Source organism: Lepisosteus oculatus, chromosome 7 (assembly GCF_040954835.1).
Source record: "Lepisosteus oculatus isolate fLepOcu1 chromosome 7, fLepOcu1.hap2, whole genome shotgun sequence".
NCBI classification, from domain to species: domain Eukaryota; kingdom Metazoa; phylum Chordata; class Actinopteri; order Semionotiformes; family Lepisosteidae; genus Lepisosteus; species Lepisosteus oculatus.
Genome location: NC_090702.1, coordinates 41,577,912 through 41,599,177, shown reverse-complemented (window position 1 = coordinate 41,599,177; position 21,266 = coordinate 41,577,912). Strand labels below are relative to the sequence as shown.

Below are 21,266 nucleotides of genomic sequence, written 5' to 3'. Positions count from 1 at the left end.
ATTCATATATGATATACACAAATGTGATACTGGTAGGGAGTGAATACTTCTGCAGGGAGCTGTAAGTGTTCGTGGTTTGTCAGGGGTGACCAGTCATGGTGCTAGAGAACCACAATCCAGCACCTCATGTGCTGTGTATCACCCTTAAATCACCGACCTGTACAGAGTAGGAATATGTGTGGATTTAAATTGTGTCAGTCAATTGATTAAATTAACCTGGGAATTGCCAGATGTGGGCCTTCTGAGCCACAAGATGCTGTGTTTTGTGTTTGATCGCTAAGCTAGTTAATTGAATACTGTATTTCACCAGAAAAATGAAACTGTCCCAGCTGTTTAGAGAATGATGTTTGGAGGGTGATCCCTAAAACATGCTATACTGTGGGACTTCAGGAGGTTGGCCTCCCTTGGTATATACAGTAATAACACCTTATGGACATTCAGAAGGATCAACAACGTCCCCAGTAGGAATGAAAGCCGTGTCATTTTTATAGGCACCTGGCTGGTGGCCATCTATTCTGGGAAAAAAGAGGTCATCATCTCTGTGCAGAGACCACCAAGAATACAGTGGCTACAGGATGTCTACCCACCTTTTCCCAAGTAACACATTTTGTGCACAAAAGGCTGAAATCAAAATAAACCTGAATCTGTTGTCTTTATTTACAAGTTGTAACACACAACTTCCAAGCGAAAAACAAATTCTCCAACATTGTGAAACTACTTACGGATGAAAACCCATGAAAAATGGGTTGGATACGTGCACACTTGAGTGTTCTTGAGTTAGTACTTGGCAGAAGTGCCTTTTGCTTGAATTACAGCCGCAATTCGGTTTGGATAGGTCTGTACTAACATACTGTACCACACCTAGATTTGGCACGTTTGCCCATTCCTCTTTAAAGAACTGTTCAGGCACAGTCAAATAGAGAGAGGATTGTTGGTCAGCTGCAACTTTCAACTAATTCTACGGATTTTTAACTGGGCCACTCAAGGACGTTTACCCCCGTCAAAGTCTTATAGACACTGCATGTAACGTACCGTTACTAATAATTTGTTAACCTTGTTAAACCCAACTTTTTAAAACTCATCGTGGTGGTAACTTCCAGCAAAGTCATTCATCTGCTTTTAATGCTCTTTAAATAAATGATAGAAGAAGACGTGAGGTACATGCTATGACAACGGATACGAGTGTACTGTATGTTTACGTTGTACTGTAGACTTCAAACTAAAATTCAAGATATCTCCAGAATCAATTACTGCCGCAAAACGCTTGGACAGTGAGGAGCAGTTTCACCAATTTAATTTGTTGCTAAAGCAATTTATCTGAAAGAGACCGGACAAAAAAAGGTTTCGCGGTTCACACAACAAAAGACCACGCCGACAGAAACTAGACGGTCCGTATACAATAAACACCCATTCCCGCAGCACCGAAGCAGCAACACAGAGCCCCGCACTGCTGGTTCTGGATTTAAAGACCTCACTTATGTTGCCTGCCTGCGCCTGGTTCAAATTAATTTTTGCTTCCACAAAAATGAAAGGCGTCAGGAAAAATGAGACTAGTAGAACGAAAATAGACTTAACTTGCACCCAGAAATATATATGATTGAATGGTTTCTGTCATTTTCACTTTTTTTAAACACCGGCATTACATTGGTCACCTAAATATTTGCTGCGGTAGGGCCTGAGTTTGGCGCTAGATTTCAGTTCTTTTTGTATCCAGACAAGGAAAGACAACAAATCAGGTAAGAATAATATATCTATATATATATTCTGAGATATTATTTGGTTTAGAGAGTGGCATTTCTGGATATTATTTGTGATCAAAGTAATATGCATAGTGTAATGTAAAGCATGGTTAATGGGGAAAACTGAAATTTGAGTTGTTTATGTACTAGTGAACTTAGTTACTGTAGTTTTACCTTGTTATTAGAAATACGCACGTCTACTGGACTTAACATTCAAAACTGGAAAATGTTTTTGTTTAATATTAATGATCTTCTCATAATGAATGCCAAGATGTCTATGGAGACGTTTAAAGATGTTACTTTAGCTCCCGTTTATTTTGTAGTTAAGTCATGGATCATGTTACTGTAAGTTGAATTGACGATTTTATAGAAAACGGCATTACGGTACATTTTGATCACAGTTTACATTAATTCTGGGTCTCGGTCAGAGGAGTAACGTCTTGAATAATGTTCCAGATTGACTGTGCGCATCACCACGGATAACAGGGCATTTAACCATGGAAGGTACGTCCGTTTTCTCACCAAGAGTTAATGTTTCTGTATGCAGGTAATTTACAAATGAAATAATTACCATATTGCAAGAAGTAAAAGGTTTCTGCATGCTTATGGATTGCTCAGGAGCCTTAAAGTTGTGTTGTTGTTGTTGTTTTAAGTCTTTGCTATCTAAGATTGAAGTTTTAATCGGTGAATGAGCATTTACAGTACAGTACTCTGTCACAAATGTCTTTTTTTTCTTGTCGGTATTAAGTATTTTATTTGTCTGGCCTGCACAACAGTCAACAGTACTCGGAGGTGTTTTATTAACCAGGAGCGCTAAACATTGGAAGTAGTCAGTTGTAGAGGTGAACATTTCGAAATGATGTTTTATCGCGTCGTAAACCGGGGGCACTGGTTTACGAAAAAATCATATTTGGCAGGAAAGCATTATGTTATACGTACAAATAAGGAAACACGTGTATTCTCGTAACGTATACATTATGCTGTTTACCGTCCGTGATTCTCAGCCTAGGACGTGGCTTAGTTTTTTTAAAATGTCAGATGTGCGCCCGGGTTTTGTACAACTACGATCAGTAGTTGAGATACAGATGTAGCTATGTGGCAGCGGCTGTCAGACTTTCTTCAGAGCAGATGAGAAGCAGATCTTCATACCTCAGAATCGGCGCCAAGTCGCTGGTTTGGCGACACGATCTGATTGGTATTCGAAATTGGGAAAATAAGAACTAGTTATCACCTAGTAACCTTTTTGTTTTTAAAGATGGCTATATACAGAACTTCAATTACATCTGTACTCTTACTAAGCCGTGATTTGTCGTGCTGTTCTATATCCTGCGACTTGTGTCTTAACAGCTGTAAACACCATAACTTACAGTCTCAGACTAGAAGGACATCGCATCTGAAGTGCAATAGAAAACACAAAAAGTACAATACCACGCAAGCTCATAATAGAGTACTTCTCAAATGTACCGTCATTTTGCCCAGCTCGCTATGCAGAGAGCTGTCGATGCCAGGAGATAATCAGTTTGAAAGGCAGAGTCAGAAAACAGCCCCACATGTTACTTCTGCTTTGCTGGGTTTGTTTTTTTCTGTGTCGCTTTTTGGGAAATGAAAGCCATAAAAGCCAACAGCTAAATCACCCTGTAGCTCTCAACTGGCTGCCCACTGAAGCTCAGCAGGGTTGAGCCTGGTCAGTACCTGGATGAGAGACCTCCTGGGAAGCTATGGTCGCTGCTGGAAGTGGTGTTAGTGGGACCAGCAGGGGGCGCCCACTCTGCGGTCTGTGTGGGTCCTAATGCCCCAGTATAATGGCAGGGACACTATACTGTAGTGGGCGCCATCTTTTGGATGAGACGTTAAACTGAGGTCCTGACTCTACATGGTCATTAAATATCCCCGAGCATTTCTCGACAAGAGTAGGGAGTTATCCTGGTGCCCAGGCCAAATTTCCCCCTTTGGCCTTTACCATGGCCTCAAAATTGTCCGCATGTATGACTGGCTTGCACTTGCCCTGTGATGGACTGGCGCCCTGTCCAGGGTGTACCCTGCCTTGCGTTCATTGCTTGCTGGGTAGGGTCCGGCTTCCCGCGACACTGTATGGTATAAAGTGGTTCAGCAAATGACATGACGTGACAAAGCCATAAAAAGGTGGTAAGGTGTTGAAAGTTCAGTACACGGCATTTTTTCTTTCCTGCGTAATATTTTCTTGTCCACGTGGTTTCCTTTTTTCTTTAAAAAAAACTTTGACAGCTGTCAAATCATTGAATAAGGCAGTGTTTACAGTAAGTCACTGTGTGGCCACAATCCTATGACAAATGTTTTTTTTCCACGTACTTTATCACATCTTTTCATAATGTTTCCAGTGTGTCTGAGCTCATGCAGCTCATAGATGCACCTGCTCAGATGCACCTGTGTATCACACTTTGTTCCAGAGGATTAATTACACGTATTACAAAAAGTAAAAAAAACAATTGAGCTGTTTTTTAAATTGCATTCCAATCATACCTGTGGTTGCACACAAGTTAGACCTCAATCTGTTTAATCAGATCAGCTGCTACAAAATTACTGGAAGTGTCATTTTTTTTTTCAAAATTCATCATCAGGGCTTAAAGCTTTTTTTGATCAGATCCTTTCGTCCCGCAGCCTGTGTCCGGACTATGAAATGCTCTGCATGAGCATATGATTCCCACCCGTCAGAAACTGCACAGACTCCCAGTGAAATTTAGAGTGGACTTTGTGTCCTGGACACATACAAGGCACTGAATAGTCTAGCTCCAGGTCATCTTAAGGGTTTATTGTGTGAGTGTAGTCCATCTCTTTATATGAGATCTGCTTACTCAGCCAAAGGCTTGGCTCTGGCTTCATACTGTGGGCGTTAACAGAGCTTTTGCAGAAGCAGTACCACATCTATGGAGCTCAGCACCAAACGTGTTTAGCAGATTTATCACTCTCAATGTTTTACAACTCATTTATAAAGACCTTTCTTCTGACTAAATGCTTCATTAGGTTCAGCACTTGGTTTTACAGAGTGTTGTGCTTTTTTGTGAATTCTCTTATTTATTTGAAGTGCTGTTGCACTGCTCTTTGTCTTACTTCAAAAATAGTCGTAGATGATAAAAAAGGGTTCATTTTCCTGTCAGATATGACATGACTCAGCATAGTAGGGGTGTCGGTGACTTTCCGTGATCACCATTGCTAAGCAAGTTCACTCTCAGTTGAATGCCCATCATGTGCACGAGGATGTTTATATCCAACAGCCTAGTTCTTTCATTATTTTGTTCTATCAGTCTATTTGTTCCATTATCTTTGATTTGATCAGAGTAGTTCATTCTTGATTCCTTTAAATCTGAAAGCTTGCAAGGCATGAGGCAGTAAAGCACTTTGAACAAGTCTGCCCTGCCTCCCCCCTCCGTCCTGCAGGAGAGGAAGACCTGGACCTGCTGGCCTCGCTGCTAGAGGAGAATGAGAAGGCAGAACAGGGGGGCCTGCAGCCGCAGGAGGGGGAGGGGGATGACCTGGAGGACCTGTTCGATAATGAAGACGGAGAAGAGTATAACGAGGGGTCCGAGGAGGAAGAGGACAGGGCCGCCAGGGAGCAGGAGGATGGTGTAACTGCATTGTTTGGAGATGTGGCTGATTTAGAGGAAGAGGAGCCAACCGGGAAACAGTTCAGAGAAGCACAAGCTGAGGAAACGCAAGACAAATCCAAACAGGACTTGGAAGGTATGTAGGTTAAACAAGTCCATATAGGTTGCAAATAATGTAATGTTGGATTACCCTTGATTTCAAAGACTCTGTAAAACAATAATTAGTGCATATAGCCCCTTTTACTTTCCATAGCTGTTTCTAAAAGTTCATTACATACTATTTCATGGTAGTGGCATCTGTTATCCCTGCCGTTAATGCCCAGTGGTTGGTCATTTGCAGCGGAGCTGAGAAAAATGCAGGAGCAAATGAAGAAATTACAGCAGCAGCTGGAAGCCACACAGAAGACCATCACAAGCCCTCCTCACAGATCACCGACTGGCAAGCAGAATGTGCAACCAGGTACCAGGCGCATAAGGCTACAATTATAATGTGCTACAATTATAATTGAAGACCTAGACATGCTATGGATGTAAAAAAATAAGATGTCCAGGTGTTATAGAAATGTATGTTCTGTATATACTTTAAAATGCATAGCTCCATTTTAATGAGTTCTTTTTCTGTTTTTATACAGAAAAGTCCACACCCACTTCCCTGGAGAAAAGTGAAATAAGAAGAATCCAGGAGTCCCCTGCTTTCTCTTCCCAGCTTAATAATATCAGTCATTTCAAATCCAAGCAAAGACCAGCCCATCAGCCAAAAGCTGCAAAACCAGGTGAGGACTGGATCTGTTCGCAGTCACGTTCTTGGCACAAGATCACAAGGGTCGCTCAATAAGCGGGGGCGAGGCCTCACAATTGAAGATGTTACTTTTTGGCCAGAAACGGAAATGATACTGAAGGACTGGATCTTAATGGGATCCGTTGACTTCGGTGATTTGATTTTTTTTCTCCTTCGGTCCCTGACTGGCTATAGCGAACCGGAGCCCGCCAGGGAGAAGCGTGTGCCCGAGTTCCACGGCGCAGCCCCCCCAGAGCAGCGGTAACCCCAGCCCCGCCTTGCGACCCCCCCCTCCAGGGGGCACTGTTCCCAGCAGCTCCACACCTGCCCCTCAGGACTGTGCTGTGGAAAAGTTCTCTGGACTCAGGCTGAGGTGACCAGGATTCATTTCACTCCCTCTTCTTACTCAACTGTCAAGTCACTCTTCTTCTCTCTTTGCTCTGTTTTAATTTTTTTTTTTTTGAGTGCTAAGTAAAGGTTCATTCGAAAGCTTGGCTCACAGTTGCATGGTTAGTCATGATTTGATACCGGTGTGGTTTTGGTCTTGCAGAAGCCTTTGCAACATCATTTTGTTACTTTTCCTATGTATATTGTTGCACATTCGCGGGTATTGTTCAAAAATAAGAAATATCAAATCTGTCTCAAAATCAGGCCCTAGCACCAGGTTGTGACGCATGCAAGCAAAATATAAAATGAGCAGTTGTTAGTCATGGAACTCAGTTTTCCTTAGCTCATGAGTCCATGGTTTTCCTGGTAATGAAGCTGCACTGGGCAGTAATCAAGATAGCCGACCTCGCTCGGAATGATCCAGTCAGTGTTAAATATTGATGTTCTAAGATGTCTGCTTTTCTGCTTAAATCAAGTTAACGATTAGCGGCATTTTTTGTTTTCTCCCCTGGCTCTCTCTTCGCTGTCACTGCCTCAGTTGAGATGATCAGATAACAGGAGATATGCCATCCTATTAGAATGGTGTGTTTTTCTTAGAAACTCCAAACCTGTAGCTGTCCCTCATACTACAGCAATATGTGATCACAGAAAGGAAAGGCACAGTGGTGTAGTAGAATGAGCTGCCACCTCACTGCTCGACTTACACGTTTTTATCTTGTTTCCGTGGGTATGTGCTGGTTCCTCCTATTTCCTCCTGCCTTCCAAAGTCAAGTTAATGGTTAAGTTAATGAGAGTCTCTAAATTCTCCTTTGGTTTGTGTTTGTCCTCTGATGGACTGGTATCGTGTCCAGAGACCTACCTGCCTTGCGCTCTGTTTTTCTGTGAGAATCTCTGGGTGGCTGGGGTCCCTACCAGGCATGAGTTAGCTTCTTGATAATGGATATGTAATAGTCCACATTTCAATGACTGAAAACTAATAAGAGCTGTTGGCGGGACGTGTTCTCTGTAGGAAGCCACGGGTGTCCTCTACAGAAATGGAGTGCAAGATGGCAGAGCGCAGACTGATCCGTCTGTCCCAGCTGCCCGAGAGAGTGGCACGGGAGAACCTGGAGGACAGCGACTGGGTCACTTTCGGGGTGATCATCAGCAAGGTCACCCCACAGAGCTCCAACAGTGTGAGTGACGGTAACAAACTCCAGGACAAAGGTGTGCAATTTCAGGAAAAGCTGACCGTCCAGGAATTAGATACTGTAGGGCTTTAAGAGAACTAACATGGAGCATTAATGTGTCTGCTTCAAGCACACGATAGACGCATCCCAAGAGTAAGTGAATCAAAGACGAAAAAGTTAGTGTCCCAGATGGTTTGGTAAATCCATTAAGAAAAAGTATGGGGGAGGAAACCAATTCATATGATAAAATATTTGAAACGGAAAGGCATCCGCTTGCATACTGTAAATGGCGTGCAATAAATTGCAAAAACAGATAAAAGATATCAGAAAAGTAGTAAGAGAAAAAATATTATAATGGAGGTTAAATAAGTTTTTTTTCAATGTCACAAATGCAAAGAAACATAAAAGGGTAAACTTTTTTCTGAGATAACTAGCACTAGATATTTAGGGGAAAATGTATTATTTCAAATTAGAATTTCATCCCGAGGATGGTATTTAACATAGAAGAAACATACCTCTTCATAAGCTAAAAACAAACTTCTGTTTTAAATAGTATTAGAAGAGCTAGACGTGCTATAGGTATTACAAGCACTATGGGTCTCCAGGTCCTCGTGATTTTCTTCCACCATACGTGAAGAAAAGAGATTGGCAAAATTGCTAATGTGGCACTTATTCATTTAAAGGGGGGCAAGAGAACTGAAATAAGTATTAATAGACCAATAAATCTACTTACTTTGATTACATGTGAGCTTATGGAGACCTTAAACCTTAGAATTGCTGAGGTCTACGTGTAGTGTTATATATTCAATATAAGCCTGGTCAGTTTCATGCATTACATTAAAATGTATCTTTATGTTTCTTTAGGGTAAAACGTTCAGTATATGGCGTCTTAATGATCTCCGCAATCTGGATATATTCGTGTCTCTGTTCCTCTTCGGAGAAGTTCACAAGCAGCACTGGAAGACTGACCCTGGTACTGTCATTGGGATTCTCAACCCCAACCTCATGAAGCCCAAGGAGGGCTCGGATGGTGTGAGTGTCTTCTCAGACTTCCACGTTCAGACAAGCCTCAATTTAAAAAACATGAGCTTTCGAGTCTTTAATGACTTTTGTTTTTCTGCAGGCATCGCTCTCTTAAAAAAAATCTCTTCTTTCGAAAATGTTTAAATATGAACAATATTTGATGATGATTATTATGAAATATGTTTTTCAAAGACAGCCTGAGGTGCTGTTTTTGTATTGTCAGTTATTCACAGAAATAAGTGTCTCTGAGTTTATTTATGCTCTGAATTCTAGGTATGTCTGTCTGTGGACAACCCACAGAAAATTTTGCTCATGGGTGAAGCTCTGGACTTTGGGACTTGTAAATCGAAGAAGAAAAATGGAGATCCCTGCAGCCAGATTGTGAACTTGGTGAGTAGTATTTTCTGTACCTTATCAATAATATGACAGAGTCCTACCTTGTACTAAGACAAAATTCTAAAGTGGTGGACAAACCATGTCTTTGTAGGGAACCATTTAATAACGTTTATTTTTTTGTTTTCTCCCTAAAATGTGTTTATTACTAAAAAAGTTGTCTTCTGTGGAGGTATTCATGGCGGAACGTTCAACTGAAACTAAGTTTATAAGGATCTGTCTTGCCTTCTTGCTCATTTGGTTTACATTTGCTTGTTAATCAGGGATCTCATACAGCCATTTCTTGAAGGATCCTAAGGTGTCTACTTTGACTAATGACCTTGTTCCAAACACCCACCTGTTTTTCAGAATGCGTATCTACTTTACCTCTGCCATGCATCCTTGTTTCAATCGTGTCCACAGGTGTACAGAGATTCCATTGCTTTAATCTGTCTTTGGGTAGCGTTTCTGGAGCGGTGGCTCTGTGGCTAAGGATCTGCGCCTGTGAGTGGAAGGTTGCCGGTTCAAATCCCGCGGCCGGCAGAGGAATCCAACTCCGTTAGGCCCCTGAGCAAGGCCCTTAACCCTAACTTAGACCCTGCGCTCTGACCCCAAGCTTCTCCCTGTCTGTGTGTCTTTGTCTCCATGGAGAAAAGCTGGGGTATGCGAAAAGACGAATTCCTAATGCAAGAAATTGTACAGGGCTAATAAAGAAACATTAACATTAACAATCCTTGAAGCTCAGGGAGTTGCAATTCTTTTAACTGGTTTAAACTGCAAAACATTTGTATGCGTGTGGATCATCACGTTTTGGCATGCGTGATTCATCAAGAAAGAGCAATAAAGCAAAACTAAAAAACACTCAGCCATTTTTCCATTCCGTGTTACTTACTGTCTCCTCCAAACAGCTGTAATACATCTGTTACTTTCACATACAGTATGTAAGCACAGAAGAACTCTTTGGGCTTGTTAAATGGAATGAAACCTTGTCTGTCGAGTAGGTACGGTATATTGATATTCAAAGCTTTAACGCTTAGTTATCCAATTAGAAAACCGTGATGCTGTACTCCTGATACTCCAGATGCTGTAACCTGAACCATTACACCTCAAAGCCAGGAATTACACTAATTCTATTTTAGCACAGGTCCCGGAACTGCTAGTGTTGATGGTTTCCTGCTGCAGAGTATTGCTTGATGTGCTGAGGCTCTAATGCTCTTGCCTGTTGTTGCAGAGTGAGTGCCAGTTTTGTCAGTACCATGTGAAAGCGCAGTATAAGAAGATGAGCTCCAAGAGGGCAGAGCTGCAGTCCAGCTACTCTGGGAAAGCCCCTAACCAAGTGAGGAGGAAGGGGGGCAGCCTGAAAGAGAGACTTTGTCAGGAAGGTTTCCACTATGGAGGAGTGTCTTCAGCAGCCTGTGCAACATCTCTGTAAGGAATCCAGCAGCAGGCTTCCTGTCTGTCATGTGTTTGAAGTTACCGTCTTGTACGCTTTGTCTTAGAAGAAATGGTAGAAGTGAGTTTTCTTCAGATCCATGATCCTGCAAAAACCTAGGCCAAAGGTTAAATTTTTATTGTTAAGAGCTAGTGGGGAAAAAAATCTGAACTTGAATGTGCGTCATCTTTTTTGTTTGTGTCTTCTTCAGTTCCGCCTCTGTTCCAAAGAAACCAAGTCAGACAACATTAAGTAACCTGTTTGTAAAAGGATCGGACCAAATTATGAGAGACGCCAAGAAAATAGGTAAGAAAACACAGCAGATATTTAATTTTTCTTTACAAGAATACTTGAGAAATTTCAGTCAGTCACTGGAATATAACAATATTGAATTTCGATATGACATTTTGGCCAGCAGATAATCCATTAATTTTCTTTCCAGAGTGTATAATGTTTTCCCATGAAAACACAAATAAATGTTCCGTTTACAGCAGTAGAATGTGGTCTAGCTAGCTGATAACTGATAATACAATGTTTCACTGGTTTGAAAATGCCATAGTAAAAAAAAACAAGGGCAATGTTCGAATATTGGCTCCTTTATCAATTATGTGGGTCTTTTCCAAATGATACACAAATTGTCTGTATTAAGTGCCTGCAGGACTTATTTAATATTTCTAGTGATACCATCTCATGTTTACACTGAGCCCAAGATGATTTAATTTTCAGATATGGGAAATTACCTAGGGCAATTAACATTATTATTAAATGTAGCTGATGACAGTTTGACTAATTTATTGTTTTTTTCTTTTTCTTTAAAAATATTGTCCTCAAGAAATGGATTATTTAGTTTACCTAGGAATTAAGTGAAGAAATTCCATACTTTCGAGTAAGTGGGGGAAAAAATAGGCTTAAACAGGCAACTAAGTGACTAATCGCCAGAAGGTTGCTTGCTGCAGCACTGGCTTTATATAATCCATAGGCTTCCCTATTGTGTCTTACATCTCTAGTTGGGTACAGTGTTGAGTCTGTAAAGGTCTTAACACCATTAGCCTGATTTATAATGAAGTCTGTGAAAGGAAGTTTTCTTGACAATCGCATAAATGAATGTATGTCTCATTTCCAGCAATGCTGTCCAACGGTGTCACAGGATGCTCTGAAGATTTTAAGAACCTATTGGCCATGCCAACTCCAGGGGCCCTGAATTTGAAAAGGCACTTAAACCATGTAAAACCTACAGGTACTGCACCCTTTTTGATATCTTATTTGTACTTTTTTATCTATATCTTGAGCTTTGTCCTATTATAATTTTCCAGCCAGTTGCCCAATGTAGTTTTCCCTGGAGTTAAAGCTAGAATAGCTTTATATCTCATTTTAAAAATAATGCACACATTTAATTTTAAATAATCATGCCTAGCACTGGATTACTGCTAATGTGAGAACTGTGATCTTGTTTTAAACACAACTAAATAGTAGGCCAGATGTCTCGGAGACTAAGGAAAAAGGCTTTTTACCAGGAGGTTCCTGATATAAAGGCTCTATCCTACTGCTGATTCCTTACACGTTGCAGGTTACTTCACCTTGTTCTGCAGTGCTCATATGATGGGAACTCAAGGACATCTTGCAACTGATTTAGTAGTGCTGTTGTTCATCATCCAGCCTTTGTAATTCATTTTAAGTAAAGTGACTGCAGAATAACTAATAACACAGAACATGTACCACTGATGTACAGTAAAACATCATACAGTTAACGCCACTGACTAACGTCTGTGAAACGCGTATTCTCCAAGTTAAATAAGATCTCTTCCACTCTCTTGATCATGACATAATCCCTCTCACCCATTGTCAGCTGATTTTCATATGTTCATAAGCAGCATGCAGTAGTGTGTTTAGTTTTGAAATGTAACTTTTAAATCATCCTTTTTTTTTCCAGCCGGTTCTAATGGTCAGCCGGGGGCAGCCATTCAGTCAGTATCTGCCTCCCAGCTCCTGAAACAGCAAAAACAGCAAATGCTGGAATCGAGAAGGAAGAGAGCCGAAGAGATTCAGAGAAGGTGGGTGTGTATTTGTATAATGGCCTTACAGTACTGTAGTTTTTCAGGGCTGTACATTGGAAATACTTTAAAAACAATATCATTGGACTTTAATGAAATTCCGAATCATAGCTTAATTTTATTGACATTGCTTGTATTTGTTAGGAAAATGGTAATCATTTACACTTTTGCTATAGAAATAGATGAGTCATATATCTTACGTTTGATAGGACACCGAACTATGACACAGCCAGACATTGCATAGATAGTAATGCAGGTGCAGTACGAATAGAGTTCACCATCTTAAAGACAGTTGTTGCTGTTGAGTGTTCGACATTCGGGCTGCTGTCTACATTTCTTCTCTTTCTCGCTTCACCAGGTTTATGCAGAACTGTGGGAAACCTGGCGTCCCCGCGACCCCCACCCCAGGGAGACCAGTTCTGTCCCCGAGGGCGGGCGCCGAGTTCCCCACACAAGACAAGACCGTAGCCACGCTACAGACGCCCAAACTGGGCTGCGGCTTGGACGAAGGACAGGACGTCTTGTTTTTCGACGGCTCTCCTCCACCTGCACCCACCCCAAGCTTATCAGCTGCCAGGGTACTTTCACCAGATGTTAAATTTAATTTGACGTGTGCCTTGCCATGTATAACATGTGTAGTTACTTCTCTGACCCCCCCATATCACCTTTTAGCACATCACAGCCTAGATACTGTAGCTCCAAACTGGAGGTTCAGCGCCAGTTGGAGGAGTGGCACAGGGCTCAGAGGTTGTTGCAATTGAGAGAGAGAGACAGAGCTCTGAGAGGCTAATCCCACCCTGCTGGCTCAGCCAATTGTGTCCTGCATCTTGGGAAATCCTTAGCACAGTCAGCTCGTGACATGCTCCCACGGCTTGAGCCTGCGACACCTGGATCTTAGAGATCAACCTCCGCTCGGGCGAGGGCCTTTACTAGTTGAGCCACTTGCGAGTCCCATAACAACTTTTCATTGTAAGGCTTCTTTCCTTGTAATTTCTCCATTTTTCAGGCAGCTGCTTTAAAGAAGTTGCGGGCAAAAGGAGCAGTGATCCCAAAAGCAGATCCTAATGCTGTTAAGCGGAAGAGATTGAACACCAGCAGCAGTGAAGTAACTGCGAGAGTGGAGAGGAACCTGGCGTCGCCTGACAGTAAGTACTGTTTATCACAGTGCTCTGGAGTTTCTATCTTGAAAGCAAACTTCACTAACGAACTAATTGGTACTTTATCTCTATATATAGTGTGTATATGAAACCGCATGATAGATTTGAGTAGAATGGAAAGGATTGTTAATTACATAGAAAACAAAGTGTACACGACACAGAATTTAATTGGTATGAGACGCCAACAAGGGACAAAATCAGCCATGTTCGAGTTGTGTGTTCTGTGCTCATGCTTTTATGGAGTTTAAATTTAATACAGCTGTCACAAAATGTGGTATTGTCCAGTGTCATATTAAGGGATGCATCTCTTTTTTTTTTTTTTTACCATTCACCTATCAGACGAGCAGCCTGAGGCAGGAGAGGACCAGCCTGCTGCGAAGAAGCGCCGGGAAACCCTGGAGTATCTGAAGTCTGAAGAGTTTCAGGAAATACTCAAAGCCACGTCGAGACACACGGGGGCGCTGAAAGCGGTAGAAATCAGTCTTTTTCTGTTACCCGTGTCATCGCGTGTGCTTGTGCACTTCTCTCTATATCTAGATGAGACAAAACATATACTGCTGGATGAAGACTGAGCAGACTCGCTTATTGAAGGTTATCTCCATTTTGGGGGGGGCGGCAGCGGCGGCGATTGGGCCCTCCTTTCTAGTCCTTCACGCTTATAGCAGTGCAGGAATTTGATTACTTTGTTAGATGGTAGCCTGCTAAGAGCTCAAGAACTATCAAGAGTTGCAAAACATACAGTCCAAGCTCTAGAAGATGCACAAAGGTGTCCTAAACTCCTGTGTAAAACAAATCCCTGTGGCCTCAGATGGAGAAAGAAATCATTCAGGAGCTTCTGAGGTTTTTAACAATTATTATGATGCTGAAGGTTGTTAGTAGAAGTCATGAGGACGCATGTATAAGCACTCCTAATTCCTCCAGATCCGAACCTTCAACAAAAAACAGTAGCTAGACTGAATAAAGGATTGTATAGGACAATACTCAGTAGGTGCAATAAATTATGAGGCTCCATATGGTTCTTTTTTTATTTGGACCTCTGTAACGTGCTGTTTTCTTTATTAGGATCCCTAAGAAAAAACAAGGTAATAAAGTAGGTTGTTTTCATTAACTTGTAAGTAATTGCCTAAGATCTATGCAATTATTCATCCATGTTTTTAAAAATTACAGTACATATATTTGGGATATTAAATATTTTTTTTACATCATTTGATTAAGTGATCATTCATGATTCACCGTGATACACTTGAGGCTTTGCTGCATAGGTGCCAACTCACCTCATTAATTAACATTTTGGCTGGGAACAGGTGACGAAGGGGAGTTTATTCTGTAAAGTGTCAAGCGTGATCAAAATCCAGGTAGAGAAACAGAAAAAGTAACCAATATTATCAATGCCTTGATGCAGTATTTTGGAGATGTGGGATTTAGGTCAGTGCATTGTTTCTTTGTAGTGTCCTCAGAGTCAGCATTTTCTGACTCGGCTAGTCGTCAATTACTGTCATTTACTGGCTGCAGTCTTAGTCACTACAAGTCACAACACAGTCTGAGTAGGAGTGTGTTGTGGAGGAGTGGTTGTTACACAGCTCTACTTGTAGTGTTGTAGTGAATGACATCTGCCTGACTGCACAGTGCTGCACTGATGAAGTCCTGGGAGCTTGCCTACCTCCCTGCAGGCTCATCCTGTTTATTCAACAGTTTATTCAACTTTATTGTCATTAAACTTACACAGGTGCATAGTATAATGAAAAGTGTTTCTCATTAGTCACTCAGGTGCAGTATATAAATAGGACAGAAGATAAGACAATAGACAGTTACACAATAGCAATAACAGTAACATGTAATAACATAACATAAATAACATGTAATCAAGTAATCAAAACTGTGCAAAATTCCTCAAACAGAGAAAATTTAACAGGACAAAAACAGTGCAAGGTAATTCTTGGAACAGTGCAAAAAAATAGTGTGGTTAAAAGTAGTATGGTTAATTAATAAATATTAGATATTATAATGCCTGTTACAATTTTACTGGGCTATCGAGGGGACAGTACAATTTTGGCTTACATGTGTGTGTGGTGGTGTAGGAGTACAGTAGTTGTGGGTACAGGAGGATGTTAGAAGAGATCATAATAAGGTGGAAGGGAGTGGGGGCGTCACCAACTTGACAGCTCTGGGGAAGAAGCTATTTTGGAGTCTAGTTGTGTGCGACTGGAGTGACCAGAACCTTCTGCCAGATGGTAGGGGAACAAACAAGTTATGACCGGGGTGAGTGGGGTCAGACATAATTTTGGTGGCTTTTTTCAGACTCCTGGTGTTGTATATTTCCTGGATGGATGGTAAGGCACTGCCGATGATGTGTTGGGCAGTTTTGACCACCCGCTGTAGTGCCTTACGGTCGGATACGGTGCAGTTGCCGTACCAGACTGTGATGCAGCTGGTCAGTATGCTCTCCACCGTACATCTGTAGAAGTTGGTGAGGATCAGTGGGTGTAGGTGTATTTTCTTCAGCCTTCTCAGGAAGTACAGCTGCTGTTGTGCCTTCTTGATGAGACTGGAGGTGTTCAGTGTCCATGTAAGGTCCTTAGAGATGTGAACGCCTAGGAATTTGAAGTTATTCACCATCTCCACCGCAGACCCTTCTGTGTAGATGGGGGAGTGAACTTTTCCTTGTCTTCTGAAGTAAACAATCAGCTCTTTGGTTTTGCTGATGTTGAGACATAGGTTGTTGGTTCAGCACCAGTCTGCGAGTTGTTTTATCTCCTCCCTGTAGGCAGTCTCATCGTTGTCAGTGATCAGGCCCACGACTGTGGTATCGTCAGCATACTTGGTGATGGTGTTTGTGCTGAACTTAGCAGTACAGTCGTGAACTGTAAATCATCCTGACATGATAACATTCCAACAAAACAACCCTCTTCCTCAAGAGCTGCTTGATTTCTTGCCAGTTCTTTTGTGAGACATCTGCTTGGAGATGCAAGATTTCTTCTGAGATAAGAATGTGTCTGTAATGATTGATATCCCACTTAATAGACTTCAGCTCAGTTAAATGTTTCTGGGGCGTCTAGGGCTCGGAGACCAGTGAAAAGGCACATGCTTTTTCAGTCTTTATGTGAGCAATAGCACCAAATCCCACAAGTGATTCTGATGCAAAGTGTCACATGTACAACTTTCATTCCTTTCAACAGTGACCACATACACACTACTAACTTGCAGCTTTTGTTGTAGACCCTTTTTTTGAGGACAGCTTAATTAGCACAATTAAATTTTTAGTCCGTTCAACTAAACTCTCAGTGTAGCCTCTGCAAAATAAATGGTATAATGTCCATGATAAATTTGTGAACGTTACCATTACAAGTGACAAGTTTATTTTGATGATCAGCATAAAATAGAGATAGTGAAACTTTTCATCAGGTTCAGACTACTGAAGCAACTGACTAATGACCTCTAGCTCGTGACCAACTTTTTTGTTAGTGCTCAAAACAGCACATTTGTCCCTATTTTCCTTACATATTTCCTTATAATTTATATTTTTAAAATGATGTTTTAGCGTAATATATGGAAATGTTTCTTGGTGAGGTTGTAACTTGCTGGTGAGTTGATCTTTCAATGTACCCTTATGTGTTTTGTAATGTCAGGTTGTTCACTTTCTGACCCTTAAGCTTTTGCTTAAGTTTGGAGTGTGTTGCTGCTGTAAAATGCCTGCTAACAGATATCCTTAAACCCCTCCGTGTTCCAGGCCGAAATACAAATCCAGGAGCAGTACTTTGAGCCTCTGGTGAAAAAAGAGCAAATGGAGGAAAAGATGAGAAACATTCGCGAACTGAAGTGCAGAGCTGTAACATGTAAAACGGTAAATAGGTTATGAATGATTTGTTTTATAGAAGCCAAGCTATACAGTGCCATAGACTCCGCCTCCCTCTTGTGCTCCTGATTTTGGCACAACTGTGCTGATTTTCTGCACAGATGGAGCACAGAAGGGTAGCATCAGGGATTCTGTGCTTAACGCAGGGGGCGCTGTCCAGGACGGGGTCCTTGGCTTTTGTCGACAGCGTGGTGGTGCAGTGGTTAGCAGTGCTGGGGCCCTGGGTTCAATTCCAACTCTGGGGTGCTGTCTGGGTGGAGTTTGCATGTTATCCCCATGTTCATGTGAGATTCCTCCAGGAACTTCAGTTTCCCCACCCAGTCCAAAGATAGGGTGAGGAATAGGTTAATGGGCTTCTGGGGAAGCGTTGGCCCTGGTGTGAGAGTGTACATGTTTTTGCCTGTGTCTGCCCTGTGATGGACTGGTCCAGAGCATATCCCACTTTGCACCTGGTTCTTCCTGGGATAGGCTAACTTACAGTGAATTTAGTAAATGTGTATTTGCTTATTTTTTCAGTTTTATTATCAAATGGGTTTTTTTCTTGAACAACTGACTGCACTTATTCCAAGTATTAAACTATCCTAAGAAATCATTATCTCCATTATGTAATTTCTCTTTGCAGTGTAAATATACGTATTTCAAGCCCTTGGACAAATGTGTTGATGAGAATCATGATTATCACTGGCATGACGCAGTGAAGCGCTTCTTCAAATGCCCATGTGGTCAAAGAGCAATATCTCTGGACAGGCTGCCTCATAAACATTGCAGGTAAAGACAGCAAACAGAACAGACTAGTTACTTATTAAAAGAAATGTAAATGTACTTTTCATGAAGAACGGTACTTCTAAAGTTAAGCTGTGTTACCTTATCATTGAAGAGACAGTTTGTTGCAGATTTTAATTATTGTTTGAAATTGTCATGTATCTTTTTGCATTTTGCCTCACTTATGTTACAGCTTTCTAACCGTTCCTGTTAATTTTATAATTTCAGCAATTGTGGTCTTTTCAAGTGGGAAAGAGATGGAATGTTAAAGGTATGATTTTCACTCATCCGTAGTATACTATGGTTTGACACTGAGTTTTTTTTATAAGTTTTAATGAAATAGTTCCTGGAGGTTGTGCAGTTTGCATCTCAGATCTGTCAGTCTGATGATAGTTAAAAAAAGCTTCTTCCCTTCCATGCCCAACAGGATCAGTTCCACCCTTGCTGAATCATGCCAGATTCAGAGCATTGCTTTTATTTAATGCTCATCTCTAAAAGGCCTCTGAAGTTGTATCTGTAGAAATTAGCATTTTTTTCTGACCTGAGATCAGTTCTAATTAAAATTACAATTACAATTATTATAAGTATGCTGTGGTCATTTTAGTCATAGATTTATACTAAATTATTTTAGAGGAACTCCAAGCTTAGATTAAACTTGATCTTACCATTGGCTCTAATCTTATCCGTATCCTTAGTCTTAAGCTTTACCCGGCATCCTTATCTTAGCTTTAATATCAAACCTAACCTTATCACAAGAATAGGTGTATTTCTGCATACAATGGGTGATACATAGCATACATAGCTCTTGCTATGCCCCAGAGCTCTGGAATTCTATCCCCGGTTATATCAGAGTGTCACCTTTCCTGAAAACTTTCAAATCCAGACTCAAAACCTTCTTCTTCAGGAAGTTTTTTTTAAATTAATGCCTTTGTCTGCCCCTTGGATCATCTGCTGCATTCTAAACCCTTGTTTTCAGTTGTGCTAATTGTGTTATCTCCTTTTTTCTTCTTAATGTAAAGAGATTTGAGAAGTTACATACAGTATAAAGGTGTTATATTAATTATTGTTATTACAAACAGGAGACAACCATTTGGCCCTTATAGCTTCTGACCTGTCCTGTCATGACTTTTCCCTAAGCCCAGCCTTAAAATACTCTCAAGGTTTTGACATTATTGCTCCATTTAATTATGCAATCATGAAGCAAGATCAGTGATGTTCTCTGTGTTTCTTTCTTTAGGAGAGGAGTGGCCCAAAGATTGGAGGAGAGCTGTTGTTGACCAGAGGAGAAGAGCATCAGAAATTCCTCACCAGTTTGAAATGATAACAGGACTCGGGACTTTCTGGCGACAGGATCATGTGAAAGAGCAGCAGTCATTGGTTTTTGTTCATACCCTGCCAGCATGTTAATGTGTTGTCCTTTCACGGCCCTTTTGACTACATTATCCTTATTTTACAGGCAAAATGTTTTTATCACCAGTCGTTGATGTGATTTTTTTATATATATATATATTCTTATAAAGCATTAGAAAACGCCAACATGCATTTATGTGGTGTGTACCACCATTTAAAAAATCTGAAGGTCACTATCTGATGATGAAAGTCCTTTTTGTTTTCACTTTCACCCAAGTGTAGAACTTGTGACGAAACTGAGTACCTTTGACAGTTAGCATGTCTCTGAGAAACGTTTTAGGAATGATGTGCCTTTCATTTTTCAAAATCACATACCAGCAGATTTTTTTTTAATGCAGGAAATGTTTTTATGTATAGTCATTGTCATTTAAATGTATTAAAATCCGTACACATCATGCATGTTTTCTGTCTTTGGGCTTTGTGGATTTTAGCCGGTTTTCTTTTTCTTTATTCCTCCACTCATGGAATTTCTCCGTCTTAAATGTTACACTGAGTTGGTGCTGTTGGTAAATTCTCTCTATATATACAGTAGCTGTTCGAGGGAGGGTCTGTGTCAGCATGCGCTGCTGTAAGGAACAAATGTAGAAAGGAAACACTTGTTCAAGGTGTCACCTGAAGCCTTAACAGCTAGGGTTAGGGTTCTTATTACACATACTGCACCTAACTAGCTACCTAAACTTAAGTGTTCTTATCTTTGCACAAAAATATCAGTTATTAATAATTTGGCTGATGCTTTTATTTATATCCACTTATACAGCAGCCTGAGTGAAGTACCTTGCTCAAGGGTACAACAGCAGTGGCAGTGCTCTGTCTAGGACTTGAGCCCACATCCTTCCAGTTAGAAGTCCAGAGCCACTACTCCACACAGCAGTCCCGCTAAAAACTGGTATGTATTGTCAATATACAATACAACAGTAATTTCTTACACTTATATAGTGCATTTCTGGACACTCCACTCAAAGTGCTTTACAGGTAATGGGGACTCCCCTCCACCAATGTGGGGAAGAGAACAGAGTGATGAAGCCAGTTCATAGATGGGGGTTATTAGGAGGCCATGATTGGTAAGGGCCAATGGGAAATATGACCAGGATGCTGGGGTTACACCCCTACTCTTAACGAGAAACACCACAGAGAGTCAGGACCTCGGTTTTACATCTCATATGAAGGATTGGGGCATTAGGACCCACGTAGACTGCAGGGTGAGCGCCCCCTGCTGGTCCCACTAACACCTCTTCAAGCAGCAGCCTTAGTTTTTTCCCAGGAGGTCTCCCATCCAGGTACTGACCAAGCTCACACCTGCTGAAATTCAGTGGGCTGCCAGTTGTGAATTGATAGTATGAATAGTATTTAATAGTTTTGTGAATACTATTATAAAGGTACTGGCAATATACTTTTTGTATATGTCACACCAGTGTTGTGTGATCAAGCACCTAAAGATAAATTGAGGATTTATATGAATTGTCAGGTAGAAACTTACTCATCTATAACCCACTACCTCACTGAACGTCTAATTGTACAAATTGTGATTTATTGTCAGTAAGAATGCTTAAGA

At 41.1% G+C, this 21,266-nt stretch overlaps 1 protein-coding gene across 1 annotated transcript; it reads left to right on the top strand.

The window, feature by feature from the left end:
- The first annotated feature begins 1,681 nt into the window (after positions 1-1,681).
- mcm10 (minichromosome maintenance 10 replication initiation factor) lies at positions 1,682-20,109 on the top strand. The gene is made up of 20 exons (XM_015352468.2): positions 1,682-1,736; positions 2,196-2,243; positions 5,154-5,456; positions 5,661-5,780; positions 5,953-6,093; positions 6,294-6,471; positions 7,495-7,660; positions 8,519-8,686; positions 8,951-9,067; positions 10,281-10,477; positions 10,693-10,787; positions 11,605-11,718; positions 12,412-12,532; positions 12,891-13,110; positions 13,539-13,677; positions 14,029-14,159; positions 17,417-17,530; positions 18,165-18,310; positions 18,533-18,575; positions 19,542-20,109. Exons 2-20 carry the CDS (start codon positions 2,237-2,239, stop codon positions 19,623-19,625), a joined length of 2,604 nt encoding a protein of 867 aa, XP_015207954.1. The 5' UTR covers positions 1,682-1,736; positions 2,196-2,236; the 3' UTR covers positions 19,626-20,109.
- Positions 20,110-21,266: the final 1,157 nt, after the last annotated feature.

What these genes read in the sequence shown, in the direction of transcription:
- mcm10 (XM_015352468.2), top strand. An exon ending in GAGAGACGCCAAGAAAATAG is followed by an intron (nt 10,788 to 11,604) that starts GTAAGAAAACAC and finishes TCTCATTTCCAG; the next exon opens with CAATGCTGTCCAACGGTGTC. An exon ending in ACACGGGGGCGCTGAAAGCG is followed by an intron (nt 14,160 to 17,416) that starts GTAGAAATCAGT and finishes TCCGTGTTCCAG; the next exon opens with GCCGAAATACAAATCCAGGA.